This window comes from Nyctibius grandis, chromosome 7 (assembly GCF_013368605.1).
Source record: "Nyctibius grandis isolate bNycGra1 chromosome 7, bNycGra1.pri, whole genome shotgun sequence".
Taxonomy (NCBI): domain Eukaryota; kingdom Metazoa; phylum Chordata; class Aves; order Nyctibiiformes; family Nyctibiidae; genus Nyctibius; species Nyctibius grandis.
The window spans coordinates 16125102-16148814 of record NC_090664.1 but is presented as its reverse complement, the minus strand read 5'-3'; the positions used below and the strand labels follow the sequence as shown (position 1 = coordinate 16148814).

The following is a 23713-nucleotide window of genomic DNA, read 5'->3' as shown; positions in this document are numbered from 1 at the left end:
TATTAAGACCATCATTTCTGTGACATGGTGCACAGAAGCAGATAGAACAGTACAGTACAACTCTACCCATAGTACAGCAAAGTTGAGTACTACCTGTTATGAAATTGAGAAAATTATAACGTAATCTGTTTTTTCTTGTCAGAGACCATCATTTGCCTCTATTATCTGATCCACTTTTGTACATAAAGCCACAAACATGTTTTTTTCTTTGAGGCGTACAATTCACTCTGATGATAGGAAAACATGCCACCTACTATAAAATGCTTTTCCCAAAGCTGTCAATGAAGTCAATTAAAAGCAAAATAACCTTTGTTCCATCTCTGATTTCAGTCATGATCTTTGAACAGACCTATGCTAGCTATGAGTTGAACTCTGAAGAAGCAAGCTAAAGTGAAGTGAGTATGGGAATGTATTTGTTTCAATTTATTTTGCAACCACCTTACATTCATTAAAGCACACATACCCCTAACAAGTATAACCTTTCTAGTAGACTATGAGATATGGAATATCACTGATTATGCTGAAAACCATCAAAATGCAAATGGAATGAGAAAGAATCTGAATCAACATAATCATGTAAACAAAATATAAAATGAAAACACTTATAACAATACAGACAGTATACGTTTAGCTATTTGTCAGATGCTCATGCTAGGGATGACCCCAAGCACTCTGAAGTCACCAAGAGTCTTTGTCTTAACTTCAAAGAATTTGTTGGCTGAATAAAAAAAAAAATACTTAGACTCATATATGTTGATATTACTGCACATTGCTGCAATTCTCAGATCAAAACATGGCAAAAGGGATATCTATTTTAATGCTTACCATTATCACTTTTCAGATTTCCATTGCTGAGCTGTTTTAACCTCTTCTGATGGGATTTGCCGTTGTAGTGGATTTGTGCCTGAGCAGCAGAGTTCAGCTGAATGTTACAAACGTTACACAACGTGAAATTAGTGTGTTTCTTTTCTCTCTCCTTCTTTTCTTCAGTGCCATCAGGTGCTAATTCTTTCTCACCTTCCCTGTCTGGGACAGGTGTGAAATCTGAATTGTATGAGTGGTTATCAACTGGTAAATCAGGGCTCCAGGGCTTCTTCATATTTTCTGGGGGGGCGAAAAAAAAAAAAACATAAGAGGGAAAATTAATGACTAATACAAAATAATACACACAAGATTCCCACATCTGCAAACCAGTAAAAGGTAGAAAATCATTCTTTGCATTTTCATATTTTAACACTACATTTCTGCTCATGTATTTTGCTTTCTGTTTGTGTCTTTTAGTTCTGCTATGCAACTTGAGTAACTTCACAGCCACTCAGGTGAATGTCTTTAAATGTTCAGGGGTACTATTAAACCTACCACTGGAGCCAACCTGTCATGGGGATTTTTTTTTTAATTATTTCTATCTTATCGCTTGGTTAGTTTAATTATTTAAGAATTATCCTATGAAAAGCAACCTAACAAATTCCAAGCTAGAAATATCAGCAAAGTCTAGAGGAAGCTCATGACATTTTAACTGTCATCTTCAGCAGGAAACTGTATAGGGTGCAGGTGCACACGTGGTGGCAGTGGGGGCTGGAGAGTGGCCTCTCTGAGATGAGGCCAGGAGCTGCCCCATGCTGGGGACAGACAGTTCCAGGCAGCTCCAAAACTGACCCACCAGTGCTCAAAGCTGAGCCCATCAGCCACAGGTGTGGCATCTCTGTGATAACATATTTAAGAAAGGGGTAAAACACCATGCAGCAGCTGAAAAAATGTGAGAGAAACAGCCCTGCAGACAGTGGAAAAGAAGGGGGAGGAGATGCTCTGGGTACTGGAGCAGAGATTCCCCTGCAGCTCATGGTGAAGACCATGGTGACACAGATTGTCTTCCTGCAGCCCATGGAGAACCACGATGGAGCACGTATCTGGCCCTGCAGCCCATGGAGGACCCCACACCAGAGCAGGTGGACATGCCCTGAAGGAAGCTGCAGCACATGGAGAACCCATGCAGGAGCAGGGTCTGCGGTCCATGGAGAGGAGCCCACATAGGAGCAGGTTTTCTGGCAAGACCTGTGACCCCGCAGGGGACCCACACTGGAGCAGCCTATTTCTAAAGGACTGTCCCCCATAGAAAGGGCCCAATACTGGAGCAGTTCTTCAAGAATTGTGGCCCACAGGAAGGACCCTCACTGGAGCAGTTCATGAAGGACTGTATCCCGTGAAAGGGACCCCATGCTGGAGCAGGGGAACAGCGTGAGGAGGAAGATGCAGTAAAGATGAAGTGATCACAACCCCCAATCCCCATCCCCCTGCACTGCTCAGGGGTGAGGGAGTAGTATAGAAGAGTCAGGAGTGAGGATAAGCACGGGAAGAAGGTGTGGAAGAGGAACAAAGTGTTTTGTGTTTTGTCTTTGTTTCTTACAATCCTACTGTATTTTAATTGGCAATAAATTAAATTAACTTCCTCCAAGTTGAATCTCTTTTGCCCGTGACTGTAATCAGTAAGTGCTCTCCTTGTCTGTATCTCAAACCCACGATATTTTCCACCTTACTTCCCCCTCCCTGCCCTGGTGTGGGAAGGGACTGAGAGCGTGGCTGAGCGGGGGTCTGACAGCCAGCCAAGGTCGCTCCACCAAGGAAATACAAGTAGTTAGTATGGCAGAAATATTTTATAATCCTCTCTAGGATTAAATCCATAAGTATCTCATTTTGATTTTTTTTGTATAGACCATACAATACATAGGTCAGCTAAACTATGTGGGCGAAAACCTATTGTTACATTCCATTACATACACTCCTACATTCAAATACTGCGCTTGACTATTCGCTACAAATTTGTAGCTGTTTTAGCACTTAGAAATGCAAGATGCATTTTTTAAGTTGGAGAAGAAAGGGGAAGTGGGGAAGGTGAGAGTTAATCTCCGTTTCCCATATTTATATATTTTGATGTGTTGCAATTAATAGAGGAAAAAATAACCCCCCTATATTTTAGTCAGCTAAGCTTAAATGCATAGAACTCACTCTTGAGTTTATTAATTAGGTATTTAGCAATCCCTCAGTCATTCCCTCTCCACTTCCTGTCAATGCTTTCAAGCCCAAGTCTAATCATTTCATAACCTGTCTGGTTCAAAATAGTTCAAAGACAAATAATAAATAAATTCTATTAGTTTCTTATTTTAAACTCCCAGGATTATAATTCAAGGACAGTTAACTTCAATTCAGATAATACCAAACCAACAACTATGGAAATGAAAAGATAATCCCATCTGCAGAACTTCAGGTGAAACCAATGTAAACACGAGCTTCTGTGACTAAAGGTGAGCAAAATGGCACAGGCTCTGTGCACTGCAAACCTGATTTACTATTCAAGGAGTGCAAAATGTTATACCAACTTAGCATATTGATGAGACCTTTATATAGCATATAAATCCTTAAACTGCTTGTTCTCCCAGACTTAGTGAATAAATAAAGGTCTAGCCAAAGAATCTAATCTGTGCTTTGAGTGACAAAATTACTCCAGCCTTAAATGTGATGATACTATTTGGTCTCTACCTGTCAAATCAGTCAACCTAGAGACAAAAAAGGTGATTGCAGCAACACAAGAAAATAGGCTACAGATGCTTTTAATCCCAGATCCAGACAAGGTTCAGTATCTACAAAGAAGTCTAAACCAGCCTTCAGATTTGGGTTTACACCAAAATACTGCAAATCATTCTTGAGAGAGCTTCAAATATTGTAAATTTCATCAGCTAAACGTTTTGTCAGCCCTCCCAAGGATTTAAACACCCTTACTGCTTTCCAATCAAATCATAAAGACAAATTTATGTAAAGATGCAAACCTAAAACCTATCAACATTCAAAACAGTTTCAACCTCAGTTTTCAGATTTGCTTGCTATCTAATTAGTATTGTGTTCTTTTATGCTAACTAAACCCTACTTCATTTAAGAAAGTACAGTCCCAGTTCTGAGAGGAGCTCTGCATTTGCTGTAGATTAAAACCTCATTCAACCAGTTCAGTCAGGATTATTATTTCAGCTTTTGTGTATAGTCAACTCTTATCTAGGATTTTAGCTGTCTAAAGCAAAAGATGAGAAAGCAGGCGAAACAATTCATTCCAAAGCAAAATCAAAGAGGAAAAAGAAGCAGCATAAAAGTAATTATTTATTAAAATCAAACCTATTATACCAAGAGTAATGATAGGAACTTTTATAGACAAATCACAACTGTCCCATAAGGCATTATGAGACTCTGGAAGCTATGGAGAAAACCTGAGGTTTTTCTATAGCAGATCTATAGCATATTTCTCCTAATGGAATGAGGAGGTTCCTCCTGAGGAAGCAGCAGCGATCTATCAACCTCTCAGCCTTCTGGACTTTGCTGGAGATACTGTTCACTCCGAAGAGAGCTATATTCATCTGTCTAAAATATTTGTAAATTAAGAAATTGTCTTTAATCAAAGCATTACAAGGATTAAAATGCTACTATGACAGCACTAGTTTTACTAAATTGCTCTAGATGACAGTAACTTTTCAGAAATCCCAGTTTATATAAATGCTGTACATTTATATATATAATCATCTGCATTGAAAGCATTCCCCACTAGAGCGCAGTATGAATTTAAAAGTACAATATATCTCTAGACCTATACTGCTAGTCATATAGGCATGAGATTACTATAATAAAACAGATCTTATAACAGAGATGTAAAACTTTGTAAGCAAATACAATCTAGTAAATTAAACACTATTTGTACACATGTTTAATTCCTTACACAGATAAGATGGCAGCCTAATAAAGTGTATTAGCATGTTATTACATCCCTCCAATATTCCAGTCAACACAGCCTAATCTATGAGAGTCTTATTTCTAGCATACAGAATACTCCTGTCTTGCATTCTAATCTCATTCCAGAAAACCCATTTTCCCTGCCATCACATTATAGAGTTCACCTCGACTGTACTGGTTACATATCTTATAAAGTCATCAGTTTTGCAGAGAACACTTTTTCCCCCCTGAAAGAAAGCTAACTTCTCAACATTTAGGAGTCATAATGAAGACTGCAGTGAACTAGAAACGAATGAGCAAGGCAACAAAGAACTTAAAATTTCAAGCAAATTTAAATAGCACTGTGGATAAATGCTTACATTTATTTTCCCTGGAGCTCCAAACTCAACTGGGTCTGGCTGAGATGGAGTTAATTTTCCCCATAGCAGCCCTCATAGTGCTGTGCTTTGTATTAGTAGCTAGAAAGGTGTTGATAACACACCACTCTTTTGGCTACTGCTGAGCAGTTTGCATAACATCAAGGCTGTCTCTCCCACATTCCCCCCCACCTTACCAGTAGACTGGGGGTGGGCAATATCTTGGGAGGGGACATAGCAAGGACAGCTGACCCAAACTGACCAAAGGGATATTCCATACCATGAGACACCTATTCAACAATAAAAGCTAAGAGAAAGGAGCAGGAAGTGGGGGTGTTTGTTATTTACAACGTTTCTCTTCTGGAACAACCGCTACACACACTGAAGCCCTGCTTCCTGGGAAGTGGCTGGACATCACCTGCTGATGGGAAGTAGAGAATAAATCTTTTTATTTCCTTTGCTTCCACACGTGGCTTTATTAAACTGCCTTTATCTTGACCCACAAGGGTTTTTTCCATCTTATTTTCTCCCCCACGTCCTACTGAGGGGGGTGATCGAGCAGCTTGGTGGGCACCCGGTGTCCAGCCAAGGTTAACCTACCACATGGCTCAATGATGCTTACCTGTAAAAAGAACTTTGCATGACGTTATAGCTTTGTGAAGTAGAAAACTGTCCCATGTGGAAAACCAGCACAACTACAATTTGTGGTGTTTTCTGGCTTAGCTAACATAGCTACTGCCTGGAGATTTCTCTTCTGAAATGTGCTTGAATGTAAGAGATTAGAAGTTACTTCCTTCCCGTGAAACAATCCTTACCACCTTAACTGCAAGACAATAGCACGTTTTCTATTCAAGGATATTGAAAGGAAAGTTTGCTCATTTGTATTACATCTGCTTTGTTTCCAGACTGTCTTCTTGTCAGCGTAGAACTATCCCATTCACTGTGACCTTGACCTTGTGTACATAATAGTCCAGTATTTTGGGTACATTTAAGAGGCCAATAGAGTATATGAATCCTAGAGTAAGAGACCACTATGCAGGTAAGTCAGTTGTATTCAATGCAGACCACTTGACATTGATGAATGACACAGTACATCTTAAAGAATATCTCCCTGTCTTCTTCCCAACAGGTCGCAACTACAACAAATATATTCCTGTAACAGCTGAAGGATAGAAAATACAAACAGGGCATTAAGTACAAAAGTCCACTAATGATAACATTCAGGGATTTCTAATAATTCATTCTGAAACTGTGAAAGACATTTAAGTGGCAATCATCAGAGATGCAGATGCTTGCATCTCAGTCAGCCCTAGGCTCTGCAGTCACTGTAAATCTCACCAACAGGGCCTATGGAAAGAGTCATCTCCCTGTGAAATAGACTAAAATTACAAATTCAGGTGTTTTATTCTTAGAAACATGTATTCCTCTTCCTTTGCAGATGTCTGCGCTGTAGATCTCAGGTTAGATGGGATGAGTCTTGCTCTGCCTGCCATAATAACCTCTTAAAATGTTAAAAGGACTGAACTTTTGCAAGTAATAATAAAACACAGTTTTCAGATATCAACAGATATCAGCTGCTTTCAAAGAAACTGTTGCTAGCACAATGTTTAAAAAAAAAAAATATCAAGATCCTCTCTTTAATTATCACCTTGTCAGTTTTCACCTCTTGGGGGAATGTTACCAGCATGCTACACAAAAACCCTTCTGGTAATAACTGGAATCTTCAAATCTTTTCAAACATCATAAATTTGATGCTATGCCTTTCAGGTGACAGGACATTACTGGTTGATGACAGTCATCGTAGCAGGGTGACCTTTGTGTCAGCTTTTTAAGAATCTTTTCCACACTGCGAGCCAATATATGCGACAGGAACCTTCCCAAAACTGGTATCTGTATGCTAAGGTCTTCCTATTTACCCATTCCGTTACTCAAAAATCCCTGCTGCTTCGGGTACTTGTAACACCTTTACCAAGAAGCCAGTGACAGCTAACTTGCCTTTGCAACCTCTAAATTGACCTCACCAAATAAAATGTTAGCTCTAAAAATTTGTTCGTGGGAGAAGCTTAAAATGAACATATCGCCATCTATTTTATACATGGATGGAGGGGGCAGGACAGCCTGGGGGAAGGATCAGGAATACAAAAATAACATAGCTTTTGCTTCTTCCGTCCCCATTGTCACTGCATGATGTGATCCTGACACTGTAGCTTTCTAGTTTTGATCAGGGTTGCACTTGCTCCTGGTTTTGAGCGCAGAGTGATTTCAGTCACGGATGGTCTATTTCACACATTGCTGCTGTGGCAGTTACAAACATACAGTGGGAAAACGGTGAAAGGGCACTCAGTGAAAGCACTGCATCTCTGAAAGGCAGCTCCCTCCCAAATGACCTGAGTAACCTTCAGGATACGCTGCAGGACTCATCTGTTTTCTCTGGATGGATGAATGAACGTCATTTCAGTGAAAGAGCTACTGGGGAATGGGAACCTACTGGAACTGGAAAGGCTTTTTTTAAAATAATTGATTTTTCAGGACATCCTTTGTTCTGAGTCTTTCAGATTTTGCTGTCTTTCAGGCAAAAATTAAATACAAAATAATATATAATACAATAAAAGCTGATTTGAAAATCTGGAAAATACATGCATTATGTACTTTTACACTGTTGGTAGGCTTTGCTACGTAGAGTTTTAGAACTGCAAGAGTAACCACCACTTGCTTCTAAAAAGCAAGGAAGAGTTTGTCAGATCATACATCCAAGAGCTAAATTACTAGTCAGTGATAAAATTGCAGACAGAAGTCAGTATTTCATGCTCCTGTCTCATACAGTGCACATCACATCACATTTGAAGCCACTATTTACCAAATTTTCTCTTCAAAAAGCCACACAAAATACAGTAGAAGTAGCAGCTTATGAGGAAAAAAGAAAAAAAAAAAGATAAATCATGGAGCAAAACACCTTATTTTCCTGTTTATTGTTTCTCTGTATCCTTCCAGCTCCACCCAATCTCATCACTGCTGCTGTTATACCACTTCAACCATCCATGTGAATAATAAGAAAATCATAATCATCATCATCTCAGGTGATTTTTGTTAAGTTTAACAATAATCTCTTGAGCAAAAACTGCATCAAGTGAAAGAAACAAAGGCAGGTTTTCCCCACATGTTTATTGCTTGCGGGGGGCAGGGGGGCTGAGGTAGAAAGAGACAGAGGTTATTTGGAGTTGGAGGGCTTTGTAACTTAACGTCTATGTCCTGGGACTCCTCCCAAGAAATGCATCTCTGCAAACCGAACCCTGTAAGAGTAGATTTTTATCCATCTGAAATAGGCTCATTGTATATTCATATACCTTGAGCAACAGTGCAGAAAATAAAAGCCTGGGGGTTTGTTTTGTTTTGCTGGGAGAGCACTTAAATCTTTCAGAAAAGGCTGCATTTCAATACTGCAGCAAATGAACAGATTCCAGCCCATCTCCCATTACAGCCACGTGCACCACGAGTTCCTAAAGGAACTTACAGATGAACAAAACAGAATCATATAAAGTTCATCATTTCGCAGTTCAGCAGTTCCCTCGTGCCAGAAGCAACCAACAGACATCTCATAGTCTCAAAATATACTGCAGTTATTTTTTAATTGAGTTCTATAAAAAGAGCTAAGCACTAATTAACACCATGTTATTCAATTAGCTAGTAATACATATCTATTTCTCAAGCCTGTACTAACATAATGGAGCACTTTGGGTGGTTTGGAACTATTTAAAGGCCAAGTAACTAATTTGCAAACATCAGCTTCTAAAATCTGAGAACCACTACAGTGGTGACTTAGAGCCAGATCCAAGCCATGAAAAATCCCTCATTCGCTTTTTATTCAATTCATTTTCAGATATGGTCCTTGGGAAGACACAGATTTCCACCTAAAATAGGGCCAAATGAAGACAGGTTCAGCTGTATGTCTGGTACCCAGGCCCCAAGGGATGCTCTTCCCATGCAGGTAAAGCAAGCTGTTTGCGTTACCTCACCTCCCTCTCCGTCAGTGGTATCTCATGTACAGACCTTGTACAGAAGGCAGAAATTAAAACAGCAAAAGGCACAGCTAGCAAAGCTATGAAGGCTCTGCCTACCAAGAAAATTTGTTGTTGCCATGCACCCTAAAGTGTATTATTTTTTCCATATTCTTGATTTCCATATTTGCGAATTCCGCTCACAGCCTTGAAACCCCTGTCAGCAGCACTCTGCGTTGGCTGGGCTCAAAAAGAAGGGACAGAAGCATCTGACTGCAGTTCAGACTGCCTCTGCTAGACAAAACCTTGGGTTTAGCATTATTTCTGAGAAGGCAGGTAGTCAGTATAGGTTTTAAAGGTCAGGAAAAAACCTGCAGATTTGTCAAGTTATTAACTCTGAGACACATATAAATTAGACCATTTAGCAGGGTCCAGAGACAGGTGTAAAGAAAAAAAGATGTGTGAAGGGAAAAGACTACAACCAACCTTTTTCTACAGAACTACTAAAATTTTGTAGATATTGAAAATATTTTTTATTTCATAGATAAAAATCACCTCTTTCAGCCTCTCTGGATCAACTCCCTGATGTGAAATCAGCCTACATCCAGATATTCTGTAATTCCACCTTAAAGATCTTTAGTTTTCCTAATACCTAAATTTCCAGTCAAATCTTTATAATTCAGCAGAAAGCAACAGCATCAACAGTTGTTTGGGCATAATGAGCAACTCAATATTGCAGACAAGTAAGTTCTTCACACTCCAGTACAACCACTAGCTACCACTGTATCCAAGCAGGTAATTTTCAAAAGATCCGTAAGTTTCAGTAAGTGTTTGTTCCTATGTTGTTTATAGGTTCTCTCTTTAGAAACACAAGCCATATGTTGTTTTCCTTTTGTGGTTAAGTATTTTGGCAATGTGCTGATGAAAATACATCTACAAAATGAAACAAAAATAATTAAAAGGCAACTCACATGAATTCTGCTTAAAAAAAAAACCCACTCCCTCAAAAATTGCAGAATAAAGAATGATAATTTTGAGACAGATAGTTCATCCCCTACAATCTTTGTTAAGCAAATAAAATGCAGCCATCAGACACTGAATAAAATAAAATAAAATAGGAACAAATGTAGTCATGGTGGGGAAGAAGAAATTAAAAGTCATAAGCAAAGGATTACTAAAATTCAGATTTTTTTTTCCTTTCCAATTCAGAAGGAATGTCAGAAGTTTGGGTTTTGTACTTTTTTTTCACATAAGCAATTTCAGAAATTATTGTTTTCTTGTAGCTTGCAAGATATTTTCTCAAGATTGCCAGAGTTCTATGATTTGAATTCTCAAACCCTCTCAGGCCCTAGGAAATAGCAATGTTTACCACATATAAAAACAGCCAGAAGTTAGAAGTCAATGTCCCCCCTCTTTTTGTTACACTTTGTTTTAGGAAGTTGCTATGTGGATATTTTTTAAACAAAAGGCCTTCAAAACAAAAGAACCATAGAAGACCAAAAAAGCAACTTTAGTGCTTCAATTAGTCACCCTTTGGAAGAGATTTCCAGATCTAACAAAATATTGTACATTTTGTCTCCCTGTAAACGCACTTTTACAAACACCAGCTTTTAAAAAAGCTTGAGGAATTAGGGCTTATATTTGAATATTATCATTTATAGTTTTACAAAAGCAATCATTTTTTCAGATTATCTGCTCATTATAAAATATTCAGGTAGCTCTGGCAGCATTTACAAGTGTAGGGATTTTTTTATTATTATTTTATTGCTTCATTACACCCACTGGGCCACTTAACGTTGAATTTAATGGAGAGCAGATCATTTTCCAAGCAATGCAAACACATCAAGGTGAAAGTCTGTTATGTTTGGAAAGGTTAGCAGATGTTTTTTCAAGTGCATGTGAAAGTTACTGTAATTTATCCTATTCTTGCACCTTTGGATTGCATTCTCTTTAACAAAGAGGATGTATTTAGTACAGCATTCATGGCAATAGGAACATAATTTCTGCTCGTCTACCACAGTGTTTATTTTGGGGTAGACTGTGCAGTTTCAGTTGAGAAGTATAAACATATTGTATATCACTTAAAAAGTTTATTCTCTGTCATGTCTTGACAGCCAGTGTCTTTGTTATTGTACCTGAAGCTGATACAATGTTCTTTCATGTCAACTACATGCTTACCTCAATCTCTTCATCAATACTAGGGATTTTGAGATAAACGTCTAGCAAACCTACATATCCTTGATATGTATCGGTAAGAAGTCTGAAAGACAAATTGGGAGATCTGGACCTTTTCATGTTTCCCCAGGATGACACAGTGTCTTACAGCAGCAGCTGAAGTCTTTTGTTACGATCACACAAGGCCAACATAGGGCTTCATTTATGTAGCTGGGGAATTATTTTAATATGAAGCCTATCTGTCTGTGTCGCATTTCTAATAACCTTCTCATCACAGTACCCAGATGTAATGCATTTATAGAAATGCTTATGCATCAAAAATAAAAATGTGCAAAAGGAATCTAATTATCAAAAAGAGAAAATGGAATTATTTATTTTTTTGTTTGGGATAAATTCAGGTGATTCTCTACTAGTTAATGCAAATGTATTTTCAATGTATGATTGCTATAATCCCATAGGGTGGGTGTACATCCTAGTGTACATCCAGGAAAATGTATCAGGACGTAGGAGGGCTTACCAAGAAATGAGATATTACAGTAACTTTTTCCTTGTGTTACTTTCCCACAAGTGTAATTCACTCCTCTGTTGAATCAGATGTGGAAAATGAGGGTAGGGGACACTGGGGAAAATTTGTTTATATTTTTTTATATTTTGTATAAGTTACAAACATGAAAATAGCTTTTAGGGTAAGCATAAGGGCAGGGTTTTAAATCATTTCTGTAAGTTTTTATTGATCCAAGATCTCTGAAATATGTTAACTATTTACAATTTAGACATATACAGCTCAATAATAAAAATATGAAAATACAGGAAAATATGTACAACCTATAGACTTCAAGCCAATACCTCCCATCCAGTGCAGGGACTGCTGCTTCACTTTGCTTGTAAAAATCAGCCCGTCTGAAATCGCTGATTTTACAAGATATTCCAGCAATATGTTCCAAAATATAGAAAATTACCAGAGAGGCCCAGGAGCTTACTGGACACATTAATCAATGACGGTGTCTTACTATTGCTAAAATACAAAATAGGTTTCTAAAATAGGAAAGGTTTTTCAGTTTTGCAGAAATATATATATATCTCTTCTGTGCAAAGTTGTCTTGGACCACTGCCTTCAGGAATCCACCACTACATTATTTTTTCGTTAGGCTTTATGCAGCTTGGGTTGCTAATAATTAAAAGGCATCACTGCTTACTTCTGAAACACCCTCACAGGACTGGAAGTCATGTTTTTGTCCTAAAAAACCCCCCCATATTTCTGAAAAAGAATCATGAAAAGTATGGGAATAACACCACAAACACTGAAAGTAGGATAGCTGATGCTTTCCAGCCTTCTCTGGGAGACCTTCGCAGCTGTACTACTCCTATTGCACTTCGCAGCATACGCTCATAGCGCAGACCCTGAACTGCTGCTCTTGGGAAGCCTGAGCACTTTGCTCAGCCACTGGGATCTGCAAAAACTACTGCTGCTGAGTCTGTAAAATATTGCCAGCTCTGCTGGCCATCTGTAATCTCTCTTGACCTGTTGGGGTAGGCTGAAGCTGTGGAAAACCTTTGAGAAGTCACGCATGGTAGAATTTAAAGCTCTGCAAGACCCGTGAAGTTTCTTCCTTCAGCCGTGCCAGTTCAGATGAAGCAGCTTATAAACTCTATTAAACATAGGACAAGTTTATAAAATCCCTGGGACGTGCCCACCTACTTAATTTTTCAGAATAACAGCTCAACTTTGCATTAAAACATTTGTTAGCACTGAAGGTCATTTATAGACTAGTGAATAAAATATATATGAAATTTTCAGAATTAACTCATTTTGAAATATGATTTTATGACAAAAAGTCAGAAGACTTCACAAAATATTAAATGGCCCAATATTTCAAGGCTTTTTATGTTAGAATTACCTTCTCTGATTAACCTCATCATCTAAGCCATTGCACCTCACTGGACATGTACAAGACTTCAATCTAAATGAACTCTTTTAGAGAAGTTATAGAAGTGTTAAATAAGAGGGTAGTAGTGACCCCTAGCTACTGACAGACCTTTCCAGTACGGTGCTCCTTCCACTAAAAAATAGACATGTATCTGAATCCATTTTCCTAAAATGGCAAGATAAACATACTCCTATACAGGTGTAAGTCAGGATGACAGTCACTGAAGTCACTATCATCACATTGGCATAAAAATGGTGCAAGAAAAGCAGAATCAGATCCCCATTTTCCTTCTACCTACAAATTCATACAGTGATTTCAGCATCTTGGCAGTCGCTGGTGATTTCAGCATCTCAGCAGTCACCATAATTTCTGCTGTTCTTGCTATGCATTATAGAAACTGTGACTTTTTAAATTTATGGTATCTTTTACAGCTTGGGTTAAAGAACACTTAAAGCACTTTCAGTGTTTGATATACCTCTACTCTAGAAGAATAGAAATGAGACTCCTTTATTAATTTAGACCCAGACTACCAGACTATTCACACTATCAGACTCAGGGAATTTTAACGGGATTACCTGCATGAGTAAGAACTCCTTATACGACAAAAGCTTTGCAGGACTGCAAAGCTTTTCTAATCAGAAAAGGAAAACATTTAATGATGAAAAAGTACAAAGATCACAATACCTAAAACTTCATTGTTGACTGTATGACTCACAAGGCTGCAATACATTCACTATTAATTTAATGAATATCTGACCAATCAGCTGGCTTTAGTTTCCTGAGAAGATCTGCAAGGTAATAAAAATCCAAACGATGTCAAATTACTACTTCTATTGTAAACCTTGATATTGTCAGGTTTGTTTCTTCCCTGAAAAATTTCTTCTTTAATAGAAGAAAAATTGTTGAACTATGGGCAAACGAGACAAAAAACACACCTCTCAATACACATTCATTTACTTTTGTTTCACTTAGATGGCAATCCATTTGAAATCTTTTCATTTTGTTTGTCAGAGGCATATGAAGAGTAAACACTGCACTGAAGAGTAAGCAAAGCCATCAAAAACACAGCCTAAAACCAAACAAGTGAACAAGTGACCTTCCCCTAAGACACTGCACACAAGAGACTACTCCATCCTACCTCTCATTTCCTTAGTTTAGACAAAAATCATAATTCTTTTTACTTAGCATTATTTAAATCCATCCCAATAATGTCATTTGCAATCAACACTCACTGTCAGGAAGCAAATGGGAATGGCTTACCTTGCAGTATAGCAGTGTTATCCACTTCAGCATGCCTTGCTCCTACAATACGTACACCTCTGGAACCAACACGCACTCACTGTCATCAACTGCTTTTCACAAATCACTTGATTATTGATCACTACGCTTATCGCTCTTCATTGACTGAACCTCATTCCACATTACTGCTCTCCTGCTGCTTCAGCAAATTTTGAAACTTCTTTTGCAAGGAGAATTCACACACAAACCAAGGCAATGATCCTTCACACTGGATACTTCTTACTGTAACAAAACTTTTTGCAGTGATCTGCATTTATTTATGAAAAAAATCACATGTCCATTAAAGTTGCAAATTCTTAAGTAAGCAGTAAGGGGGGTTGTTTTTCCCCTTGTAGCACACTGTGATTTATATCTTTACTATTTTGCAACAGACGTGTTTTTTTCCATATTGAAGTATTCAAAGATCTATAACACACAAATAACTAAGCACATGGCTTTAGGAAGGTAATTGTTCTGAATGGCCACCAACCACTTAGGAGACTACAAGGACTATTTTTGAAACTTCATCTGCTACAAAGCACGCTTCTTTCTGTCCTGCCAACTAACTTCAACCCTTGTGTGTGTGATAAATAACTTCAAGAAGGACAGGAAAGTTTAATTTATTACATGTACTTACGTATACACAAATAATATATATATTATAGAATCATAGAATGATTTGGGTTGCAAGGGACCTTATAGATCATCTATTTCCAACACCCCTGCCACGGGCAGGGACACCTGTCCACTAGACCACATTGCTCAAAGCCCCATCCAACCTGGCCTTGAACGCTTCTAGGGAGGGGGCATCTACAACTTCTCTGGGCTATATGTATCTATGCATATATACATATCTGAGACTTTTGAAAGAGGTCTCAACAGGGTCATTTGAACAAATTGTTTGGAGTCAAAACCACTGGAAATTTGCTCTCGAAGAACTTGGCCAAAATCAACATTTTTCACACAAACAAGGTGACAATGTTTTTTCAACTGTGCTTGCACAAACTTAAATTTTGACGAGAAAGAAGAGCAAAAGCTTCTGGGTCCTCTGGCCCAACCAACACTAAGTCACAATGTTTCAAGTCTTGTTCTGTACAAGAATGTGCTCATATTTCAGCTAATTAGTACAGCCAATACCACAATCACCTACTAACAGGTGTTCAGTACTGTTAATGGGTTTAAGGTAGGAGATGAAGCAACTATCACTCTTCCTGCTGTTATCATTTCAACCATCAAAAGAGATATCAGAAGGTGGGTGGATTTTCTCTGAAAGCAAGCCTACCAGAAGCACAACTGCCCCAGTGGCAAAGTATGAAACGAAAGCAAGCAGCCAACAGCCTAGATATGAGTAAGTTTCATACTGGCACAGTATTTTGAACTGTGAACATAGCACAGGATTTTTTTCTTCTGAAAGAGCATTTTGTCAACAAAGGGATTAGCACTGACAAATGATGACCCAAGATCCTTTTATTTCTACCTGCAGTAGTCTTTCACTCACCATAGAGATAAAAACCAGCAACCTTGACAAAATGTACAATCAAACACAGTAAATTCTGGCATAAAACAATATAATGAAACCAAGCTATTCCATCCCTGAGCTCTCCTCTCACACTGACTTTGCAGAGTCTGAACTTTTGGACTCCATCTTTGCTATTGTAGATGTTAGCTTGGTAAGGTTTGGTGTCCATTTTAATTACAGAACTGCACTTCAGGATTATGCCAAGGAACAAAGAAAGGAGAGCACCATAAGGCTGACCTTTAGGAAACTCATGAAGTCAAAACTCTCATTTTCTTGACAGTCCCATGGGCTATCTCCCTGCAGATACTCAATTTGATTCTGATTTCTTCTTTATGAGCAACTCTGCATTAAACTTGGCCAGAACACGCAGCCACATTTTTAACAAACGTAATGTCCTTGGCTATGTGACACACCAAAGCTCATTAGTTTCTCACGTTTGTTTCCACGCTCACTTTCACATCTGTTCCTCACTCTACTTTTACATCATTTCCACTAAGCTGATTTGTTTGTCCCAACTCAATGTTGCTAATCACACAGATAAGCTTCCCCAAAAAATACTGCAAAGATAGCTTTATACCTGGAGCACTTATATTTCATGCTTCCTCCCAGTTCCTCATATGAAATGGCTCCATCTGGAGCTGACCATTTACATGAGGCTGCAGAACAGTCCTGTCCCACCGTGCTTCCAATTACTCCAACAGCCCCAACCACTTCTATACTGTGAGATGCAATCCCCCCTTCTCCAAGCAGATTCATAACACAGAACTCTTCATCACAGAAACTCATCACACAGAATGAGCACTTCCTTTAAAGAGGAACAGTCTTATTAAGACATATTCATAACTTTTTATATCTTGATCAGCATGAAAGGCACAGTTTAGAAGCATAAAAAGAACATGCAGTCTAGAATTGCATTATTGTGAAGCCCAAAGATCTGTTAATGCCATTGCAAAAGGTGTTATTTTCTTAAAGTATAATGAAGGAAGCATGCATCATCTAAAAAAATAAAATGGGTTGGAAAGTGCCTACAGAGACAAAACCTTTCTGAACTCGCAAATACAGCAGAAGTGTCTTTAAATTAAATGCATTATTAGAATATAAGACCAAGATGCAGATAACATTAGGAAGTACTATAATATTTTAGCACTGGAAATAGCAGTAAAGTTGGGACAATTAGATACACGCACTATTATATTTTCTTCATTACCTGTAGGAGCTTCAGGAAAATACCTTACAGAACACTCAGTGCTGCCAGCAGTGACCTTGTTTAAAGTCTTTTACCGTATCTGTAAATCTTGTACAATTCCTGTCTGCATCTGGATGAAAACACTTCAGTCAATCATGCAATTGCCAAGTACAGTAGGAGGTGAAACTTGAATTCATGCTTTCTAGGCTCCTAACTTAGCACAGTTTCTAATGCTAATGGACAATTTCTCTCCTTTCCTTCCAACCCCCCCTCTGCCTGGCTTCTCTTCCTTTTCTACTTAACTTCCTTTTTCAGAGATTATTGTGCTTTTAAGGAAAACTGCCAAATAACTTTTCTTGTTTGAATGTCAGAGTATTTTTTGATAGTATGATACCATGCCTAGCATGAAAGGAAGTTCAGCAGTATATTTCATAGCCTCCCGTTCCCTTTTGTTTGCTATTTAAAGGGAAAATACATTAGAAGACTATTCAATTTGCTGCCACTTGGGAATTCAGTAGGAAAAAATACTACAAATATCCCAGATAAATGGCAGGTAAGTTCACGATCACTGTAACCTAGTACTTTCTATCCAGGAAGAACAACAAATCCTAGGAATGCCCCAAACACAAAAGGCATATGTTTAGATAAAGGTTAATGTTTGAATTTTGGATATCAATACTTTAGAAACTGAATGCACGCCACAGGAGCAAACTCTTCTGTCTGAAAAGATTATTTACTCCTCAGTTTCAGTGGTATTCCCCAAGAAACTGCTGAATAATTGCTATGACTAGTATTATTCTGTACAGTGTCTATATCTGCTGAAGTGAAATTTTTTAGGACGTTAATAAAGCTTTGACAGGATAGTTGTATTTTTTTTGTACCAGCTCTCTTAAAGGATAATATTTTCAAAAAGATGCCCACACTGAGCCTAAAACCAAAACAAACCAAAAAACCTGCAATTAGTATGCTCTGTTGATTGTTTTAGTCTAACTTACATGGGTATTTCTCCAATTTCTTAAAAAGCAATCACTATACAATAATTAAAACACTATTTAATCATAAAAACTTCATTACATATGGAAAACATGCAAATAGTTCTTAGTAGTCACATGGACTTTTAAAAAAAATTACATCGTATTTGGCCATTCTGTGGCATAAAATTTTGAGTCACAATAAATGTGAAATTGTTAGATTAAGACACTTATCCAAATTTATTCACCAGACAACAGTACAGTGTGTCTCCTAAATCTGTTGAAGAGTTTTGGAATCCTTTCATTGGTACCGTAATGTGCTAAGCACATTCTTCTGCATTGCTGGGAGAATACTTTGTTCTTTAATTTAATCGATTAATTAGCTAATATTTGTTAAGTGTTTTGAACATGTAACATTCTCCAGAACAGCTGAGTGCTCTTACCAAAACAGTGTGGGACAGACTTTTGTACACCGCAGGAAGATAAGTCTTTTCAGACATTTAAGGATTATCCAACAACTGAGATGTTAGTTGTAGGTGAGTGATTAAGAGAGTATAGGTACTTGACAGGAAATATTTTTCCGTTAGAATTATGGACCACAATTAGAAAACTATTAGACAACTCATCTATTTGTTTCTCTACACTGTTTCCCTGGGTTTTGTTTGACTGGTTAAATTCAGGAAAATATCGTATTATCTGTTTTGAATGGACTTGACCCTATTCTGAATTGTCACAACATGCCTCAACCCAGCTGAGAGACAACTGTACTCTTCTTGTGCAAGCACAGAAAATGTAGAAAACCCAAGTGGCCTTTACAGGGACCAGAGTTAAGACCAGGATTTTGAAGGTTCAAGTAGCCCTATGAAGAGGAAAGTATTCCTAACATTTGAAAACTAAAACCAACACACACACAGGGACTAAGCAAAACTGTTGCTGGAACAAAAAGAGGACTAGCTGCACGAAAGAACTCATGATCTACAGTGCCCACGCATTTCACTCCTTACCAGCCATGCACCACGCCGCCCCAGGGCGGGCAGCTAAGAGCGGACGGGTTGGCAGATGAATCATTCCCTGATCTCAGATTAATCATTCCCTGACCTCCTCTCGGTCATTTCCATCATACACTAAACTCCACTCACAATGTTGTCAATATCATCTACCAAAGACCAACACACACCCCCACACATACAAAGAGCAAACAATCCTCTCCTCCTAGTAATAACACCATAATCGGGAGTTCCCCCAATCTGAATTACTTTAGGCCTTCAATAGAAATAAAGTTATTTTTATAAATGACTGTTCATTGTTTCTACTCTAGTGAAGAATTTGAATTAGGCTCATCTTAATTGTATTGTTATGCAGTATTTCCAGTGCATGTTGTCTGAACTCTGCACAAATCAATACCACCATTGCACTTAGCATCATCTTACACAGAAATAGCAACTCCGCTTGCCTCTAGAAAGACTATTTCAAATATGGTTACTTGACAGAAGAGGATGACATGCAGGTTTCCCAACACAGGCATAAAATCCAAATCTCCTGGGGAAGGGTGAGAAGAGAGATACATGGATTTACATCAGCAGTGAATAATCTGACACACCAGTTTCCTAACTCCTGCTTTTTTATAGGAGAAATACAGGTCAGAGACAAGGACTGAGGCACAAGGGCACTTTTCTAACAGCTCACTCTCTCCAAAGTTTATTTGGTTCTTTACCTAGAATTCAGTAATCAAATTCTACTGAACATGTGAAAGCCTCCAAGTCACTGGGGAAAAAGCCCAGAACTGATGAATATCAACCCTCTTCAGAAACTGAAACTCAGGAGTTTAGGGTCCAGCATACATTTAGCTTTAATTTCTATGGGTTCACATCTTCAGAGTTATTTGATTTACAAATTCTTTCCAAATCAAAAACATATAAAAAGAAAATTGGGAGGATATATTAAATTCAGTCCAGGTTCACAAACCTTGGTTAACTGGGGTTTGCTTTGTTTCATTTTGAAACGCAACTCATTTGCTCTAACATTTCACTGTAAAAGTCTTTAATGAGCTTGCTCTGAATCCAGCCATTTGATTTAAAACATATTAAATCCACACTAAAGGCTGACAAAAAGGATCAGAAGAAATTTAAGTCATATTTTTCAAATTTTAGAGACATCCAATGTATGCCAGTAAACATCAGGTCTTCAATGTCAGCACTTAACAGCAATCCTAACACTTATTTTATGCATCTTACTGAACACAGAGAGTATTCTAGCAGGAAGTTTCCAGGACATGCATTTCATCCTCTGCCTTGGCATTAAAGATCCCGAAGAGCAAGGGGCCCTTTTATTCCTTTTTAGAAGACATTTCCACTAATTATTTACCAACCAATCAAAAAACCAAGAAGGGTTCTTCCCCCAAATCATAAATTCAGATTAAATCATATTAAATCTGTGACAAAAGCAAGCTATAAAAATAAAGAGAAAATTACTAAGCTTTGGGAGTATTTAACTGTACGCTGCAGTATAATCCTGCAGCTACAGATGTTATATGAGTTCTCTTGCAACCAAGAGTTTGGTTGTTTCACACCCCAAGTCCCCCGCTTCTACTGAAAATTATACAGTCACTTGCGACATAGGTCTGGGTTGCCTTGTTCCTCCTTCTGGCAATTACTTACTGCTCTGCCTCTTTTTGAGAGAACTGAAGTGATACAAAGGTGGGAATAGTGACCCAGGAAGTACAATATTAGCCATGTTCCCATAAAATGCATTCACATAAAGAGTATAATGTTTGTACCAGCACAATACCTTCTGAAGTGTGTACCACTCCATACCTTTTTGGGAAAACTGGTGATTGCATGTAACATTTAATCAAAGACCCACTCTACTGTGAAACAGCAATTTCTCTTCAATTTTCCACTTAGTAATTCAAAAACTCTTTTGAATGTCAACTGCTGGCAATTTTTTTGCTGCTACAACTTGGTCAGAAGAAAAAAAAAATCATTAGCATGTTAATAACTTAGTGTCTCTAAGTTAGTTGGTCCTACATCAGAAAAAGGAGCCGCTTTTTCAGCCCTGTTCTTAATTGTAAAGTGATTATAATTTACCACAATTTCCTAGTTTCCTTCATTTCAATTTGTGGAGAAGGATTTCTCAACGGGCAGCGTGCAGTACTGTCATAGTTCTAACGACAGCAGCTCACTGAGAAATTTTCACATCCATTAAGATGTAGAAAGGAAAGCCAAGAACATACACATGCAAAACTGCAAGAAGTAATTACGTAGGCAAAATACGGACACGTGTATTAAAACACAGGCAGGTGTCTGGGAGTCGCCTTCTACGCTTTATAATATATTATAATCAAATCAGCTTATACATCAGATTTCATGCAGCATCTCGATCCTTTTTTAACCTTTGCTGCGCAAATGGTTTAAGATATGAAAAGTTATGTCCACATCCTTACACAAAACAGTTATTGTTCATACATACAATCTCATGCATGCCACTTGTCAACAAGGAAATGAAAGGCATGTTCATAATAAAGGCATGTTCATAATAAAGGTTTTGGTATTACTGGAGTTTGTTATTTTGTGCTATTAAGTGGATCACAAAGATTACATCTAATAGAAGAAAGTGGATATTTAGGATACATAATGGTGATTTCAATATCTATCATTTTATTTGAATGAACTACATATCAATGCGTTACTTTGGACAAAACTTCTAACAAGGCACCTTTTAATGTATTCTGTTTCTTTTTTTTCTTTTTGAACATTAAAAAGGAGTTTTCAGTAATCTACAGGTCTACTGCTTTCATACGTGTATTTTTTGGATGGAAGTGAGCTGTTCAAAGGAGACTTTCAATGAAGCAGACAACATTCAGCCTGTTACTATGTACGGGAAGCAGTATAGTGCACCTGTTTCAGCAGAGTATTCGTAGATTCAGCTAATATCTGGAGTAGAGAACACTCAGATGGTTGCTCCTGTGGCCTACACTTCTCCACGGCCTTACCTAATGGTACGTTCCTGTATTTATGCAATTTGTGCAGTTTACCTAACAAATTGCACCAATCATGTAGTTTCGACTCACCTTAGTATCTCACCTTTACCTTACAAGAAACTGAATTGCTTCTTGTGAACTTGCTCAGCAAGGAAAAATTTAAATACTAAGCATAAACGTATACTGTCTTTTGCAGAAAATAGAAACAGTATTGAAAAAGAGAAACAGCCAGAAAAAAAGCAAAGAATTATGGTACCAGACACTGAATGGATCTCCCCAGTTAAACAAATACTCTGCTCATTTGCTTTAATGATTGACCTAATTCACATGGAAAAATTAACAACTGGAAAGAAAGGAATAACCTTACATGCTTTGCAACCTGAATTTCAAGTGTCCTTTCTACAGTGGGACATTCTAACGAGGACTTCAAAAACAGCAGAGCTTGTCCCCAGAGCACATAGTCAGCAGACTATGAAGCCTGTGATGGGACAGGGCTTTGTGAAACAGGTTCTTGTCTGAAGCAAGGAAACATTACCAGCTAAGAAAGCCAGTCCAGGCACAGAAAAAACTTACAGGTATGCAGTGTAGAGGCACTCAGATCAGTTTATATAGTGATACTAGTCTGTTTATAACACTCATATCACTTGCTCTGAGCCCTCCATGCTCAGAAAGGACTGCGGAGCTGAGCCAAGCCACTACTTTGCCCTGGAGGATCTTCAGCACATCTCTGCACCCACAACCAAGGCAGGCTTGAAAGGAAAAACAGACCTGTGGGGAGTTCTCCATGGTGATTTGCGTTGCCATCACATAGGAGGCACAAATAAGCTTTAATCAGCCTCAGTCTGTATGGAGAGAATATTTATACAGTGAAAATATAATTAGTAATGTTCATAACACTACAACAACCTAGTGTCTGTGCCTCTATTTGAGAACCCCTTATTAGCAAGAGCACAACAAAATGCTCCTTCACTCACTGAACAACTATGAAAGAACTGTCACAGGCTGAGCTCTTTCCAATAAACAATCTTGCCTATGCTCAATTAACTCTATTTACTGCCACTGGTAGTTGTTCCTTTAATAATTATAAGGAAATAAATGTCCGTGGCTTCATTTCAATTCTTCGCTATTATGTCCATCAATAACAGTGGGGAAAAAAAAATATTGAGAGTCATGATAAATCCAACCAATATACAACACTATTAGGGTAGAAACATGTCTCTGTTTAGCCCACATCTGGGGCTAAACAGTAATGAGCTGTTCTATCACCCAATGACCCCTTCCCAGCCAAGAAAGGCAATTGAGAAAAGGAAAGGAGACCAGTGGGTTGAAATGGAAACAGATTTAATAAAATAAGAAAAACAATATTAATACTAATGCTAATATAAAATACAGAGTTATACTCAGCCCATATATAGTCAAACACTGCGAGCACCAAAGCTTCAGTGAAAAAGCGACGGTCACAACGAACAGGATAACAGGCCTCAGGAGCAGAATGGTGGGCGAGACCCTCCAGGGATGGCGACCATTGAGAAGAGAGGTGCCATCCCCAGCAAACTTTC

At 38.2% G+C, this 23713-nt stretch overlaps 1 protein-coding gene and 1 long non-coding RNA gene across 2 annotated transcripts in view; one reads left to right on the top strand and one right to left on the bottom strand.

Moving 5' to 3' along the window:
* Window positions 1–390, top strand: part of LOC137665619 (uncharacterized) — a 42386-nt gene extending 41996 nt beyond the window's left edge. Inside the window, exon 3 of the long non-coding RNA XR_011048524.1 lies at window positions 331–390. This is a non-coding gene — a long non-coding RNA (uncharacterized lncRNA). The remainder of the gene's footprint in view (window positions 1–330) is intronic.
* ZNF385D (zinc finger protein 385D) overlaps window positions 1–23713 on the bottom strand; it is a 467763-nt gene that overhangs the window by 372518 nt on the left and 71532 nt on the right. Inside the window, exon 2 of the mRNA XM_068404866.1 lies at window positions 826–1104. Coding sequence (XP_068260967.1) covers window positions 826–1104 — 279 coding nt within the window. The remainder of the gene's footprint in view (window positions 1–825; window positions 1105–23713) is intronic.